This window comes from Manis pentadactyla, chromosome 18, assembly GCF_030020395.1.
Source record: "Manis pentadactyla isolate mManPen7 chromosome 18, mManPen7.hap1, whole genome shotgun sequence".
NCBI classification, from domain to species: domain Eukaryota; kingdom Metazoa; phylum Chordata; class Mammalia; order Pholidota; family Manidae; genus Manis; species Manis pentadactyla.
In genome coordinates this window covers 14,525,616-14,540,813 of record NC_080036.1, presented here as the reverse complement: position 1 = coordinate 14,540,813, position 15,198 = coordinate 14,525,616, and the positions used below count along the sequence as shown (strand labels likewise).

Below are 15,198 nucleotides of genomic sequence, written 5' to 3'. Positions count from 1 at the left end.
AAGAGAGGGACAGAGAAAGGCTACTGGCAGGGAGCTAAGGGGCAGGGATACTGGGAAGGCCAAATGCAGCAAATCAGTTAGTGGAGAACTTGGGGGAGGCCCCTGAGCAACTCTGGTGGTTTGTAAGGGCAGAGGTCACATGTGGATATCCGTAAATGGGCAGAATCTATCAGGACAGCCAGGCAGGGACCTGAGGATGCCCAGCACAGAGAGGATGCCCAACATGTGTGGAGCTTGAATTGAATTACATTGATTTGCCTGTGGTGTCGGTCTAGGCAGATTTGGGAGATGAGAGCTGGTAGGGGACAGGCAGGGAACTGGCCCCATGCAGTTCCCATCCTTGGGTCCCTGAGGCACCTCCCACAGTCCCTCGCATGTTCCAGGGATTGAGATACATCCAGCTGACAAGACTGGTTAGTCACATGACATTCCTTGGGAAGTGCAGGGCTCTGTGGAAGAATTTTTAGAAACATCTTCTGTTCAGGAAAAAAGGCCACATTGCTGAACACGAGACTCCAAGATGCGTAATGTCACACATGGTGTGCTCGCCTGAGACGTGACGGTGTGGCAATGGCAGCCACGGGGTTTTCACCCCAAAGCACTCAGATCACGGCCAATGCTAATCAGTTACTAAAAAAGTCACGGGACTATGATAACAGGATGCTAACCAAGAATAACTCCCCACCCCACATCAGCTAATACCATGGATGGTCAGGAACACTGAGCACAACTCAGAAAGATTGAGAAAGGATATTTGGGACAGCATGGTGCCCCCAGGGCTGATGGTGGATTCCAGAACCTTCTAAGTCCAGGTCTGTTAGCTGATTCCACAGTCAACCTTCACGGAAGAGAAGCTGGTCTCTCTACCTGAGACCAAGCAAGGCCCCAACGATGGCAGCTGGAGGATGCTTGGAACTGGGCTATGGAATCTCATTAACCTATTCCTCCCATTCCATCCGTGAGCATGTGGTCCAGACCCGCATCTGGTCTCTGTCTGTTTAAGAGAGACATTTACCGAGGCAGCCTGTGCTGTCCTTGGTGCTGATTCACTGCTGAGTCTGTCCCACGGTTGGCCGCCCTCTCCTGCTCTGGGTGCAGTCAGGCGTCTGAGCTAGACTTGGGACGCGGGGCTGCTGCTCAGGGAAGCAGCTCTGGCTTTGATGTCAGGTTGAAGGGATGTTGTATGTGGCGTTGCCTGTTCACCCTCCTTGGTCAGCCCTCCTCTTCATTGGCCCAAACGCTTGCACCCTGACTTGCCTCCCCGAGTGACTTCCTTAGGCAGTCTCAGACCTGGACCGCCACACACCCAAGCCAGGTGTCTCAGGTGCTTCTGGATTCCTTCGGCTGCTGCTCCTGCTTCTTCCCACTTTGTTAGTTATTGGGAACAGAAGCTCTTCCTTGCTGTGATCTGTTCCCTCCTACATTCATTCACTCACTTGTTCATTCATTCATTTGTTCATTCCTTCATTTGGATCCATGTATATAAAAGATAGCATGCTACTCATTTTTAGAAATATGAATGTTAATCTTCAGGAAAGAGGGGTGATCTAGCCATTCACTAGACCTCAAAACCCACTCCAGAAACAAGAGCAATGAGAGGTCAGGGCTCTTCTTAATGCACTGGATTTTCAAATTATGGGAGATGTGAAGTGAAATTGCTGCTGCTCAAGGTTTTCCTTGCCTAATATCTCATTAATATTTAATCTCTAGCCCCCTTTTAAACACCAAGAAGAATGTAACAGAATGAATAAACCAAATGATTTTTTTACATTGTTTTTTAAATTTTGATATCGTTAATATACAATTACTTGAACAACAGTTTGGTTACTAGACTCCCCCCATTATCAAGTTCCCCCTACATGCCCCATTACAGTCACTGTCCATCAGCGTAGTAAGATGCTATAGAATCATTACTTGTCTTCTCTGTATATAATGCCTTTCCCGTGCCCCCCCCACATTATGTGTGCTAATCATAATGCCCTGTTTTCCCCTTTATCCCTCCCTTCCCACCCACCCTCCCCAGTCCCTTTCCCTTTGGTAACTGTTAGTCCATTCTTGGGTTCTGTGATTCTGCTGCTGTTTTGTTCCTTCAGTTTTTTCTTTGTTCTTATACTCCACAGATGAGTGAAATCATAAACCAAATGATTTTTTAATTGAAGTATCATTGATATACAATCTTATATTGGTTTCAAGTATACAACACAGTGGTTCAACAGTTACCCATGTTATTAAATCCTCACCTTGACTAGTGCCATTACAATCTGTCAACATAGGAAAATGTTAAAGAATCATTGGCTATATTCTCCATAGTGTACTACCATCCCTATAACCAACTTATGATTGAGAATTTTTGTGCCCTTTTTGCCCCTCACCCTCCCCACCCAACTACTCCAACCCATCCCCCATGGTAACCACCAGTCACTTCTCAGTGTCAATGAGTCTATTGCTATTTTGTTCATTTTGTTTTGTTTTTATATTTTACAAATAAGTGAAATCATATGGTATTTGTCTTTTCTGCCTGGCTTATTTCACTTAGAATAATACCCTCTAGGTCCATCCATGCTGTCACAATTGCAGGATTTCTTCTTTTTTATGGCTGAATAATATCCCATTGTATATATGTTGCCACATCTTCTTTATCCAATCATCCATCTATGTACCCTTTGGTTGCTTCCACTTCTTAGCTATTGTAAATATTGTGGCAATAAACATATCAGTGCCTATATCTTTTTGAATCTGGGATTTTGTTTAGGTAAATTCCTAAAGTGGAGTTACTGGGTCCTATGATATTTCTATTTTTAGTTTTTTGAGGAACCTCTATACTGCTTTCCACTGTGGCTGCACCAATTAACATTCCCACCAACAGTGTATGAGAGTTCCACATCCTCACCAACACTTGTGATGTCTTTTGGATAGTGGCCATTCTAACTGGTGTGAGGTGTTATTTCATTGTGGTTTTAATTTGCATTTCCCTGATGATTAGTGGTGTGGAGCATCTTTTCCTATATATCTTGGTTCTTTGTATTTCTTCTCTGGAAAAATGTTCAGGTCTTCTGTCCATTTTTTAATCAGATTATTTGTTTTTTTGGTGTTGAGGCATATAAGTTATTTGTATACTTTGGATGTTAGCCCCTTATCAGATAACTCATTTATGAATATATTCTCCCATACTGTAGCTTGCCTTTTGTTTCTATTGATGGTGTCCTTTGCTGTATAGAAGCTTTTAGTTTGATGTAGTCCCACTTGTTCAATATTGATTTTGTTTCCCTTACCCAAGAAGATGTGTCCAGGAAAAAACTGCTCATGCTTATGTTCAAGAGATTTTTGCCTATTTTCTTCTAAGAGTTTTACGGTTTCATGTCTTAACCTTTAGGTCTTTAATCCATAGATGTTTATAATTGTTATATCCTCTTCTTGGCCTGATCCCTTTATCATTACATAATATCCTTCTTTGTCTCTTGTTACTTTCTTTGTTTTGAAATCTGTTTTGTCTGATGTAAGTACTGCTACTCATGCTTTTTTTCTCCCTATTATTTGCATGAAGTATCTTCCCATCTCTTCACTTTCAGTTTGTGTATGTCTCTGGGTCTGAAATGAGTCCCCTGTGGGCAGTATATAGATGGGTCTTGTGTCTTTATCCATTCTGCCACCCTGACTGATTGGTGCATTCAGATCATTTACATTTAAGGTAATTATTAAGAGGTATAGTACTTACTGCCATTTTATTAATTGTTTTCTGGTTGTTTTTGTAGTTCCACTGTTCCTTTCTTCTTATACTCTTCTCTTCTTATTTGATGGTTTTCTTTAGTGTTGTGATTGGATTTCTCTTTTTCAATTTTTTGTTTATCTATTAGCAGCTTTAGGTTTGTGGTTATGTAAGATTCATGGATAGTTTCCTAATTATATAACAGTCTATTAAGTTGATGATTGCTCTGTTTGAAACAGTCTAAAAGTACTTCTTTTCTGTTCTTCTTCATCCTCCACACTTTATCCATTAGATGTCGTTTTATGTATAGTTGGTATTACTACTTTTGTTTTGTTTTGATTTCTCATTTGCTTGGTAAATAATAGGTCTACTACCTTTACTGAGGGTTTATTTTCACTGGTGAAAACTACTTAGGCTTAAGAACATTTCTGTCTACAGAAGTCTCTCTAACATATCTTGTAGTGCCAGTTTAGTAGCTGTAAATTCCTCAGCCTTCATTTATCTGGGGAATGTTTAATGTCGCCTTCAAATTTGAATGATAACCTTGCTGGGTAGAGGATTCTTAGTTGATAGTCCTTCTGTTTCAATACATTAAATATTTCATGCCACTTCCTTCTGGCCTGTAAAGTTTCTGCTGAGAAGTCTGCTGAGAGCCTGATGGGGTTTCCCTTATAAGTAATCTTTTTTATCTTTCTGGCTGCTTTCAATATCCTCTCCTTATCCTTAATCTTTGTCATTTCAATTATTATATTTTTGGATGTTGTCTTCCTGGGGTTCCTTTTGTTAGGGGCTCTCTGTACTTCCAGGACCTGGGTGTTTATTTCCTTCCCCAGATTGGGGAAGTTTTCAGCAGTGACTTCTTCAAAGAGATTTTCTACCCGTCTCTCTTCTCCTTCTGGTCACCCTATTATGTGCGTATTGTTTTGTTTGGAGTTATCACACAGCTCTCTAGCCTCCTCTCATTTCCAGAGATTCTTTTTTCTCTCTGTTCCTCAGCTTCATCATTTTCCTGTTCTCTAATTTCCATTTCATTGATTGTTTCCTTTACTTGGTACCACCTTGTATTCATTCCCTCCATTGTATTTTTCATTTCAGATACTGTATTCTTCAGCTCTGAGTTGCTCTTTTACAGCTCTTCTATCTCTTTGTTGAAGTGCTTCCTGAGATCATCAATACTTTTCTTCAGGTCAGTGAGCATATTTAACACGATTGCTTTGAAATCTTTATCAAGAAGATCAGTGAACTCTTTCATTTAGCCCTCTTATCCTGTAGTTTGGAACTATTCCTATACCTCCTCATTTTTCAGGGTTTCTGTGTTTCTAACTTTGTATTAGGTATATCTGCTATGCTTCCTGTCTGTAAAGTCATGGTTTTATAAAGAAGGTATCCTCTGGTACCCAGAAGCTCAAGGCTCTTTACTCTCCAGTGCCTGGATCTCCTTGAGGTGGAGCCCCAGTTGCTGTTGGTGGGCTATGGGTGGTGTCACCTTTCTGTCTGTCTGCCAGCAGTGGTCTCTCTCAGTCCATGGTGGAGGGTAGTTTGCCTCAGCCGGCCCTTTGTGATCAGAACAGCAGTGCTTGTGCTGAAATCATGTGGACAGTGCCGCCCTCTGCCTGCCCTGCAGCCTTGGCTGTCCTGCTAGGCTAATAGGTGGGTGGGGCAAGGGTGCTGGGTTGGGCCATCCATGAAGAGGAAGGAGTTCTTGGAGACAGCTCCCATAGGCACCTCCTCTGTTGGGCTGAGGTAGGGCCAAGAAAGCTGGGAAGGCTTTCCTCTGCCTGACAGGCAGCAAAGTCTGATACTGCCGGGTGAAGCACACAGGGCAGGCAGGCAGGTGCCCAAGGAAGTGCCTTTGTGCTGAGCCACCAGTGAGGGAGGTAGAGCATTAGGGGCCCCCACAGACAGGTTGAGGAAGTGTCATCCATCTGCCCTTCTCCTGTGGAGACAGCTTCATCCAACTCTTGCCCCTCTGGCACCTCTCCCACTGCTGGCAAATCTTTCAAGCTGCTGCCTCTGCTTTGGGTCTCAGTGGGACTGGCAGAGAGCTCCTGTCCTCCACAGCAGCTGGAGTCTCCTCCTCCCAGAGTGCTCCCACTGGTCCTGGCGTCCAGCCCCACTGATCACCAGAACCCAGTGAAGTGTGGACGCGTGTTCCCAGAGCAGATCTCCAGGGCCATGTGTGCAGAGTTCCTGAGCACCTGTCCCCTCCCCGTATTTCCTCTCCCTCCCACTTGTGGGCTGGGATGGGGGAAGGCTGGGGTCCTGATTGATCATGGCTCTGCCACTTCACCCTTCTCTGTGTGGTCTTCTTCCCAGGTGCCGGTGGTCTGTTCTGCAGCCTTCAGGTCATTTGCAGGGTCAGTTATATTTGCTGTAGTTGCTTCCTTGGTGTTTGTGTGGGAGAAAGTTTCTGCCTTGCTTTCTACCATCTTTTTTGCCCTCCCCTCAAATGATTTAAAGTCACCTAAATATGGGCAGTTTGGCCCATATTCAGAGGTCATGCCTGATAATATTTTTTGGCACCTGTGGAAGAATTTTCTTCTCTGTGTGTGTCACAATTATAGTGGTAAGTACAAAAGAAAAGGCTTTTTTTTTACGTCCAATGGAAATTATTCAGCCTTAAAAAGGAGGGAAATGCTGACCCCTGCTACACAGGGATGAACCTTGCGGACACCATGCTAAGAGACATGAACCAGTCACGAAAGGTCAAATCCTGTATGATTTAATATTTTGGGGTTATGATTCCACTTATATGTGGTTCCTAGAGTAGTCAAATTCGTAGAGACAGAAAGTAGATGTGGTTGCCAGGGGAGGGGGAATGGGCAGTTACTGTTTAATGGGTGCAGAGTTTCTGTTGGGGGAGATGGAAAGTTCTGGGAGAGGATAATGGTGATGGTTGTACATCAGTGTGAATGCACATAATGACACTTAGGTGTCCACTTAAAAATGGTTAAAATGATAAATTTTATTTTTACATATATTTACCAAATTAAAAAATAAAAGGAAAAAAAAGGCTTTTGGTCCATCAGCTGGCTTGGGCCAATCTGAATCATCTAAGTCCAAGTAGAGCCAGTCTGAACCTATGGAGCCAGTGCCACACACACACACAAGATCATTCTGCGCCAAACAAAACCATTTTGTTGTAGGCACAGTAGAGATGAGCTGACCACACACGCACGGGCCTGTGGACGCTGGTGTGTGTGATCCTAAGGCGGTGTGGGTCTGCACACCTCTGGGAGGCTTCAGGAGGATATTCAGGATTCAGACAAACCGTGACTAGGACGACCGCGTCCTGAGTGGAAAAGGAGCTACTCCTCTTCTTTCCTTCTAGGACTTGTCCCGTAACAGCTGTGGTCCCGCCTTGGCAGGAGTGGGAGGGGCAAAAGACGAGCTCTTTGCTTAGATTGTGCTGATCAGACATTTAAGTAAAATAGCTGAGGTCATACTTTGTTAGAATCATTAAAATAAAAATATATTGTCAAATACACCATTAAAATAACAGCTAATTCTACTCTCTTATCCCCAATTTTAGGAAAACCGAATGTTCTATTCTGTATATTCTTGGAAGTTGAACAGGTAGCTTTCATAGAAGCTTATTGGATCATTGGTATCTTCTTTACACAGGAACTGGTTAAACTTATTTTTCAAACTATGAATCATAGGCCTCAATTTTAGTGTTGGCTGCCCTAGGCAGGTCCAGTGAGTTATTATTTAGTAGTAATAATCCCTACTGAAGTGGAGAGCTCCTTCTCATACTGGGGGAGCAGAAAGCTAGTCCTAGCAATTCCATGCTGGGAATGGTGGCCTGTGTAGAGGAGGGGAAGTTAGCTATGGGAGGTGCCCTGGAAATGGAATTCTGATATTGACTTAGTATTGCTCATTTAATTTTCTTTTGACTTACATACTTTTGTTTCACCCATTTTTCAGATGTCAAGTTCGCTTTCTCAGAATTATGTGTGCAGGGCTCTAGGCTGAGTGTGGGAGCAGTTGTGGGAACATGGGGGGGTGGTCTCAGGCCTCCTGGAAGAATGTGGGAACCTGCCTTAAAGCCAAGAAACTACTCTTCTGCTCAGAAGGTTGCAGTCATTAAGTCTGTTCACACAGGGCTTCCTGCCTTTAACTCAGCAGGACGGGAAAATGTGCTGGTGTTTGTAGCAAACTTGTAAAAGCACACAGGCTGGCCCCCATCAATGGTTTTAGAAAGGGTTTCTCCTTTGAGAGTTGAATAAAACCAAAAGGAAAGCTCTCTGGTTCCGTAGCATGGCTTGCTTCCAGTGTCAGAACCCCCTTATTTCTCCAAGTGCGTCTGGGCGTGACATCCTGGTATGTGCAGCAGGAGGCCTGGAGAAGTCACTGTGGCCGCACCACTTCCGCCTGGACAGCCCCCCTCCTCCCCTTGGCCCGCCCTCCCCCCTTTGACCTGTGTCCAGGGTGCCTTCCACACTGAGCTGATGCGGCTCTCGTGGGCAGAGGCAGTGTGCTTTAGATTTGTACAGGGCTTTGGTTACTCTTACTTTCCCCATTATGTTTAAATCATAGTGATACACATATAACATAACATTTCTCATTCACACCATTGTGAAGTGTACGGTTCTGTGGCATCTAATACAATGTTGTGCAAACACCACTGCTTAGTTTTATAACATTTTCATCTCCCTGAACGTAGACCCCATGCTTATTCAGCAGTCACTCCCCACTTTCCCCTCCCGCCAGCCCCTGCCAATGATAAATCTGCTTCTCTCTCTATAGATTTGTCTCTTTCTGGACATTTCCCTCAGTGGAGTCATACAATATGTGACTTTTGTGTCTGGCTTCTTTCACTTAGCATAATGTTTTCAGGGTACATTTGTGTTACTTTAAGTGTCAGGATGTCCGTCCTTTTTATGGCTGAATGATATTCTATTGAATGGATAGACCACACTCCGATTATCCATTCATCCATTGATAGGCATTGGGGATGTTTCCACCTTTTGACTACTGTGAATAATGCTGCTATGAGCATTCAGGTACAAACTTCTGTGTAAGATGCCTGTTTTCAGTTCTTTTCAGTCTATACCCAGGTGTGGAATTGCTGGGTTGTATGAGCTTATCATGTTTAACATTTAGAGAAATCACAAACTATTTTTCTCAGGCTGAACTTGCTACATTCCTGTTAGCAAGGCATGAAGGTTCTGGTTACACTCAAATGAAAAAAGATTTCCTAGCCCGGAAGCCTTGCTGGTTTGGCCGTTGGGCTCACCCCATCAGTCCCTTAGTCTGATCCCACAGGACTGCCTTTGTTAAGCATGTATCTGTTCACACCCCGGCTTGCCCACAGAGGGTCTCAGGCCCGCAGGACCGCTGAGTTCTGCCACGCTGGATGGGGAGCTGCCCCGGGATGTGACCTTGTTGCATGCACCTTCCTGTCCTCGATGCAGGGCACCCAGAGCAGTGCAGGGTGCACAGCATGTACTTCTTGGCAATGGGCGTGTAGATGCAGCTTTTGGACAGTGCTTCACAAAGGGTTGAAACACAGAGCCCAGTTTAGAAAAATAGGGTCCTGTTCTGAAACGCTGAGCCAAGCACCCTACCTGCCACCTGCTCTTTATATGGCTCCATGAAACGAGTGAATGACAAAGCAGAGGACACGCTGGACAGTCCCAGTGGTTAGTGGAGAGTTTCAGTAGACCAGGCGCAGGGAACAGGCCACGTGGGACTTCAGTCATCCCCCTGTAGGGCTGCCAGATTTAGCATTAACAACAGGGCACCCATTTAAGCTTCAATTTCAGATGGACAATGAATAACTTTCTGGTGAAGGTGTGTTCCACACCCGTGAGGGCTGGGGGAGTGTGGGGAGGGACTCTCCCTCCTCAGTCCCCTTCCCGGGCTGGCCTGGAGATTCTAAAAGGCAGACCGACGGGCTAGTTTCCCCAGTGATCTTGTCATGATTCTCTTAGGTGGGCTTCGGAAAGATACGATCACCCCCATGAAGATGACTATTACAAGAATACTTTATTCAAGCTCTCCTTCTCCTCCAGGTATCATGGGGGTGACCTGAATCATAAAAGGAGCAGCAGAAAAAGGCCATATTGTCATTTTTTTGAGCCACCTATTTGTCTGGGACAGATTGAAAGGCTGGTCGATGTTCAGGGTGCCAAGTCCAGACGTTCCAGCCGACTGCGGAGGCCTGTGCACCCAGCTTGGCCCTGCGTGGAGCGTGCGGCGGGCAGTGGGCCCTGGCTGACCCCCTCTGAGTAGGGTAGAGGAAGGTGTCTTAGTTGGGATACCCTGAGTAGGGATGACCGATGCCTTTGAAAATGGGACAGGAAGTGATCCTTGAGAAGGCGCCACCCCACTGCGGCGCTCCTCAGCCTGGGAACTGCCTGGCGAGAGCCGCGTATGAGGAGCAGTAGGACAGTCCGGTGGGAAGGTTGTGGCTCGCCTGGGGTGCTCTGTCCCTCCCGTGAGCTCCCCCATGTGTCACTAACACGTTTGTCATTCAGAAGAATGCTTGGAAGCATTTGCCTCTTATTACAGATGGCGTGAGTGTGGGTGGGTGTGCGCTTGTTTGCTGTCACTGAGTCCAAAGCGGTGTGGGTTGTTCTGCTGTATTTTCAGTTTATTCAAGCAGACAACATCAGAATGGGCACTTTAAAAAGTCCCAGCTTTTAGATTCACCAACTGAAGCCAAGATACTTATTAAAGCGATCTACTCAAATTAGTGTATTTTTATTACAGGCAAATCATCTCTGTCCTGAGCAGCTGTCCCTGGTCCTGGCAGGTTAGGACCAGTCTGTGCCACACACTCATGTCCTATTATCAGAGCTCCCAGGGGGATGGTTCCCCGCCACATGAACAGATCTCACTTCACATGTTGCATTTGCCACCTTCCCTGAAGGGATGGCTGATGGGGATTCCAGCTCACGGCACTGAGATGCCCCACTACGGTGACCTTGTGAGGGGCGTGGCCCTGCTTTCCCTGTTGGCTGTGAAGGACCGAGGTAACTGTGGCCAGCATCTTACTTTGAACTGTAGCTGGCTGCTGTGCCATGGGGAGGGCACAGAAATATTTAAATAACATCATCTATGATGCCGGGAACCCCAAATTCATGTGGAACTCTTACCATGTTAGTTTCAGAAGCTGCCAAGCACCCCCTGCCCTGCCCCCAAGATGAAAATTAGAGCACGAGATGGGCTCTTCCAAGGAGAAGTGACACAAGCCCCCCTCTCAGAAAACAGTCTGGCTGGTCACTATGAGATGGGGTTGTCATGGTGATGAGTGGTCCGCGAGGGAGGGAGAGGAAATGCTGACATGGAGGAAAGGGCCCAGCTGTAGAAGCTCTGGGGGGACGTTGCCATGGTAGGTACACCCAAGACCTTGTGTTGCATGTGGTCACCTAATACTTTGGCCCCATATCCAGTGTCCCATGGATGAGTGTGGGGATGCTTGCATCCAGCCTGTGCCCTCCTGGCCAAGCCATGGACCCTGGCCCGAAGCTGCACAGTGGCTGGCCATGCCCCAACCCTGTGGGCCTTGTCCCCCAGAGGGGACACCTCTTCCATTTGCCAAGGGCACTCAGCACATGGCAAGCTGCATTCCTGGTATTGCCTTTTCCCACAGTGTATCGGCGCCCTGATGAGACTCTGCTGCCCTCCGTCTGCCAGAAAAGCTACATTCTACCCCAAGCTGTAACATTCATGGAAGGAGTGTTACCTTAGTCTGCTCAGGCTGCTATAACGAAAATACCACCGACTGGGGGGCTTATAAACAACAGGCATGTCTTTCTCACAGTTCTGGAGGCTGGGAAGTCCAGGATCGTGGTGCCAGCAGTTTTGGTGTCTGGTGAGAGCCCCCTTCCTGGTTCACAGATGGCACCTTTTTGCTGGGTCCTCACATGGCAGAAGTGCAAAGGAGCCCACTGGGGTGTCCTCCATAAGGGCACTAATCCCATTCCTGAGGACAGCACCCGTATGACCTTGTTACCTCCCAGAGGCCCCACCTCCTGTTACCCACACCTTGATTTCAACATGAATGTTGGGGGGACACGTTCTGTCTGCAGCAGGTGTGTGTGCAGTTGGCCTGTTTGCATTTGTCAGCTGATTGCTTTATTTCTTTGGGGTTTTGGAGATTACTGGTGTCTGTTTAGCTCCCAGCAGAGCAGTGCCAGCCTGTAGGAAATGAACTTAGAAGTCCATGAACTTAGCTTAGGTAAGGTAACCAGGTTAGAGATCCTTCAAGCAACAGGAAAAGCATTGATGTGCTCAAAGCAGACCTTGAGTAGCAAAGTGTGCAAGACAACAGAAGGTTATCTGGGGGAACGTCCCAAATCAGAGTTTTACTTAAGGAGGCCAGGAATAGCATTTGAGGTGAGAGCCCCCATGGGATCCTTTGGGTGAATTTGCCTGGTGTACCTTGGCCAGAACAAGAAGAGTTATCTAGGGGTTCAGGGAGCAAACCTGGCTCTGATGGGACACTGGTGGACATGGTGCCCAGGCCAGGCTCAGCCCTGCAGGACGGGGCACTGTCCACTCTGCTTGGTCAGCACAGGGCCCACTGGGGTGGAGCCCCCAGGGGGGGGTCACAGCCCTCTCGTCTGGGGAAGGGTGGGTTCAGCTCCTGGGGAGGAGGGCTGGGAAAGACAGAGGAGCATGCCCACTGTCCCGGACAAGCCGGAGTCCCAGAGCCCTCCCTTGGAACACGTTAGGACAGTGGGGTGTGGTCAGGGCCCATGTGCGTGCTCTGAGAGCTCACGGGGCAAGGGACAGTCTGTTGGGCTTCCAGCAGAGGAAGCAGGGGCCAGCCTGACTCCTGACCCTCCCGGGTCCCCGCTGCATCTCTGCACCAGCACCGTTCCAGGAAGCCCTCATTTCCTCCTGCAGCTTGGAACCTGGTTTCTCCTGTGGCAAGTCCCTCCCTTCCTCCTCTGTGTGTACATCTTCCCATCCTTAAAGCCCAGCCCCACTTTTCCCATCCCACCACCTCTGAAATCTGGTGGTGTCCAGGCATGGAGGGGATGCTCAGCTAGGAATCCTTGGTCTGCTTGGTACGTGGCACTCCTCTTCCCCTCAGTGCCAGGAGGGTGGGCTAACGTCTCTTTTAATTTATCACTAACCACCCCCCCCCAAAAGATTGAGTGAAGTCAGCAGACATGACAGGAAGGGGATTGGCAGTGACACTGCGCTCTACCACCTAAACCTGTGGGAACCCAGCCATCAGTGCCAACCAACACTTGGAGGCTTGGTCCTCTGACCTGTGAAGCAGGGACAGGACTGTCCATCTTGTATGGGAAAGGGTGTTGTGAATAATGTACCTTAGTCATAAATATAAATTTATAATAATAAATATAATTATAAATTAAATTTACTTGTAAATATAACATCATCCATGTCATTGTCATCATCTTCATCATCATCATATTATTATTGCTTGATAATTTATTTCCAGAAGGTTCTGGAACTTGACTTAACATGCTGGCTTACTAGGACCCCCTTTGGGGTTTGGACAGTGGTTTCAGTGCTATGGATCTGGCTTCTATCTTTTGGGTGGTATAAGGCACTAAGTAGGAAAGTATAGCTAACTTTAAATTTTGTTAATTGAAGGAAAAGAATTTTTGGTTTGATGGTTTCTTTAAGAGGAGACTTATGGCATGTCCTTGGGGCATTTTATTTTTTCTAGTAGTAGATTGACTAATTTGCATTAACTAAAGAATTTAAATGTTAGTATTTAGAGTTTGCATTAAACTAAGAATTTAGATTTTTTAGAAATATGATTTTAACCCTTGGACAGTGTTGTTGGGAATGTATAATGGTACAGCTGCTATGGAAAACAGTATGACACCTCCTCAAAGCATTAACAATAAAATTACAACGGGATCCTGCAATTCTACTACTGGAAGCATACCCAAAGACTTGAAAGCAGTTATTCTAAGAGATATGTGTACACTGTGTTCATAACAGCATTATTTACAACAGCCAAAAGGTGGAAGCAATTCTGTTGGCCAGCCATCAGCAGATGAATAGATAAACAAAATGCATATACAAACACTGGGAATATCAGTCAGCCTTGTAAAGGGGGGAAATTTTGACACGTTACACCTGAATGAACTTTGAGGACATTATGCTAAGTGAAATAAGCCAGTTCTTTTATGATTCCACTTATAAGAGGTACCCGGAGTAATTAAATTGATAGCCAACCTGGTGGTTGCCAGGGGAGGAGGGAATAGGGGGTTAGTGTTTATTGGACACCGAGTTTCAGCTTTGCAAGATGAAAAGTCCCGGAGATAGGTGGTAGTGATGTTTGCACAACAGTGCAGATGTGCTTAATGCCACTGAATTGTACACTTATAAATGGTTATGATGGCAAAGTTTATATTATGTGCATTTTATTGCAATTAAAAATAAAAATGAATAACATTAGAAAGTGTGATTCAAATAACTTTTTTAAAGTGTGAAAGTATACATGTAGTTGCAGAAAAGCTTAATTAAACTCTGTGTGCACACAGACATGTATATACACACATGCATACACCTATGTGCACATGCATTTTACAAAATTTTATCATCTGGTATCTCCAGGTTTGCATCTTGGTTTATTTTTCTGATGTGTAAAAACGCTGCCTTCATCTTTCACCTCCTGGTTTCCAGGTTTGCAATGGTCTGGAGCAGCCCAGGAAGCAGCAGCGCTCTGATCTCAATGGACCCATTGACAATAACAACGTCCCGGAGGTAATCTTTCCAAGGATGAGACCTCTGACCTAGGGAGCTGCCCGCTCTGCTGTGGTCTGCCCACTCCCTCCCCGGTGCTCTCCTCCCACCCAGGGCCTGGGGTGGGGGCAGTCTGGTCAAGCACAGTTGGGTGTCCTTGGAAGCAGAGGAGGTAAAGACGGCTGGCCCTGGGTGGGGAGGTAAATCTCCTCTCCTGCTGATTCAGGCCTACACCACTGTGTGTTCAGGGGTGGCCAATAGTGTGTGGAGGGGTCTTCAGTGCTCCCTGACTTGCCAGAAGCTCATTCCACCCCGTTAGCTGACAGTCACGTTCTAAACGAGGGTTACTCAACAGTAGCACCGTTGACATTTGGGGCCAGATCATACTTTGTTGTGAAGGGCTGTCCTTTGCATTGTAGAGAGTGTCTAAAAGCATCACTCGCCTCTACCCACTAGATGCCAGCAGCAAACCTCCTCCCCAAGTCGTGACAACCAAAAATGTCTGCAGACATCAACACATGTCCCCTGAGGGACAGAAGTCATCTTGGCTGAGAACCACTGCTCTAAACCAACAACATGGTTTTACAAGAAATCCCGTATAAACTAACACTGCCATAATGGAGGTTATTTAAATGAGGCCTCAAGCAAGTTATTTCCCTTTCCTGGATAATATAGTTTCGATGAGATTTTCTAACTTTGAAAAAATAACTATCGCTACCCTCAGAGTGGTGGCTAATCTCCTTTATCTTGCTTTTGAAGATATGCCCAGGTAATTCTCGTGACCACCAGCTGGAGAACCATTGATTACA

The 15,198-nt window shown here is 46.1% G+C and overlaps 1 protein-coding gene across 5 annotated transcripts in view; it reads left to right on the top strand.

Moving 5' to 3' along the window:
• The window catches only part of APBA2 (amyloid beta precursor protein binding family A member 2), a 235,659-nt gene that overhangs the window by 184,999 nt on the left and 35,462 nt on the right, over positions 1-15,198 (top strand). For all 5 annotated transcript variants that reach the window (XM_036878723.2, XM_036878725.2, XM_036878727.2 and 2 more), the window contains one exon: positions 14,330-14,410. In XM_036878723.2, coding sequence (XP_036734618.2) covers positions 14,330-14,410 — 81 coding nt within the window. The remainder of the gene's footprint in view (positions 1-14,329; positions 14,411-15,198) is intronic.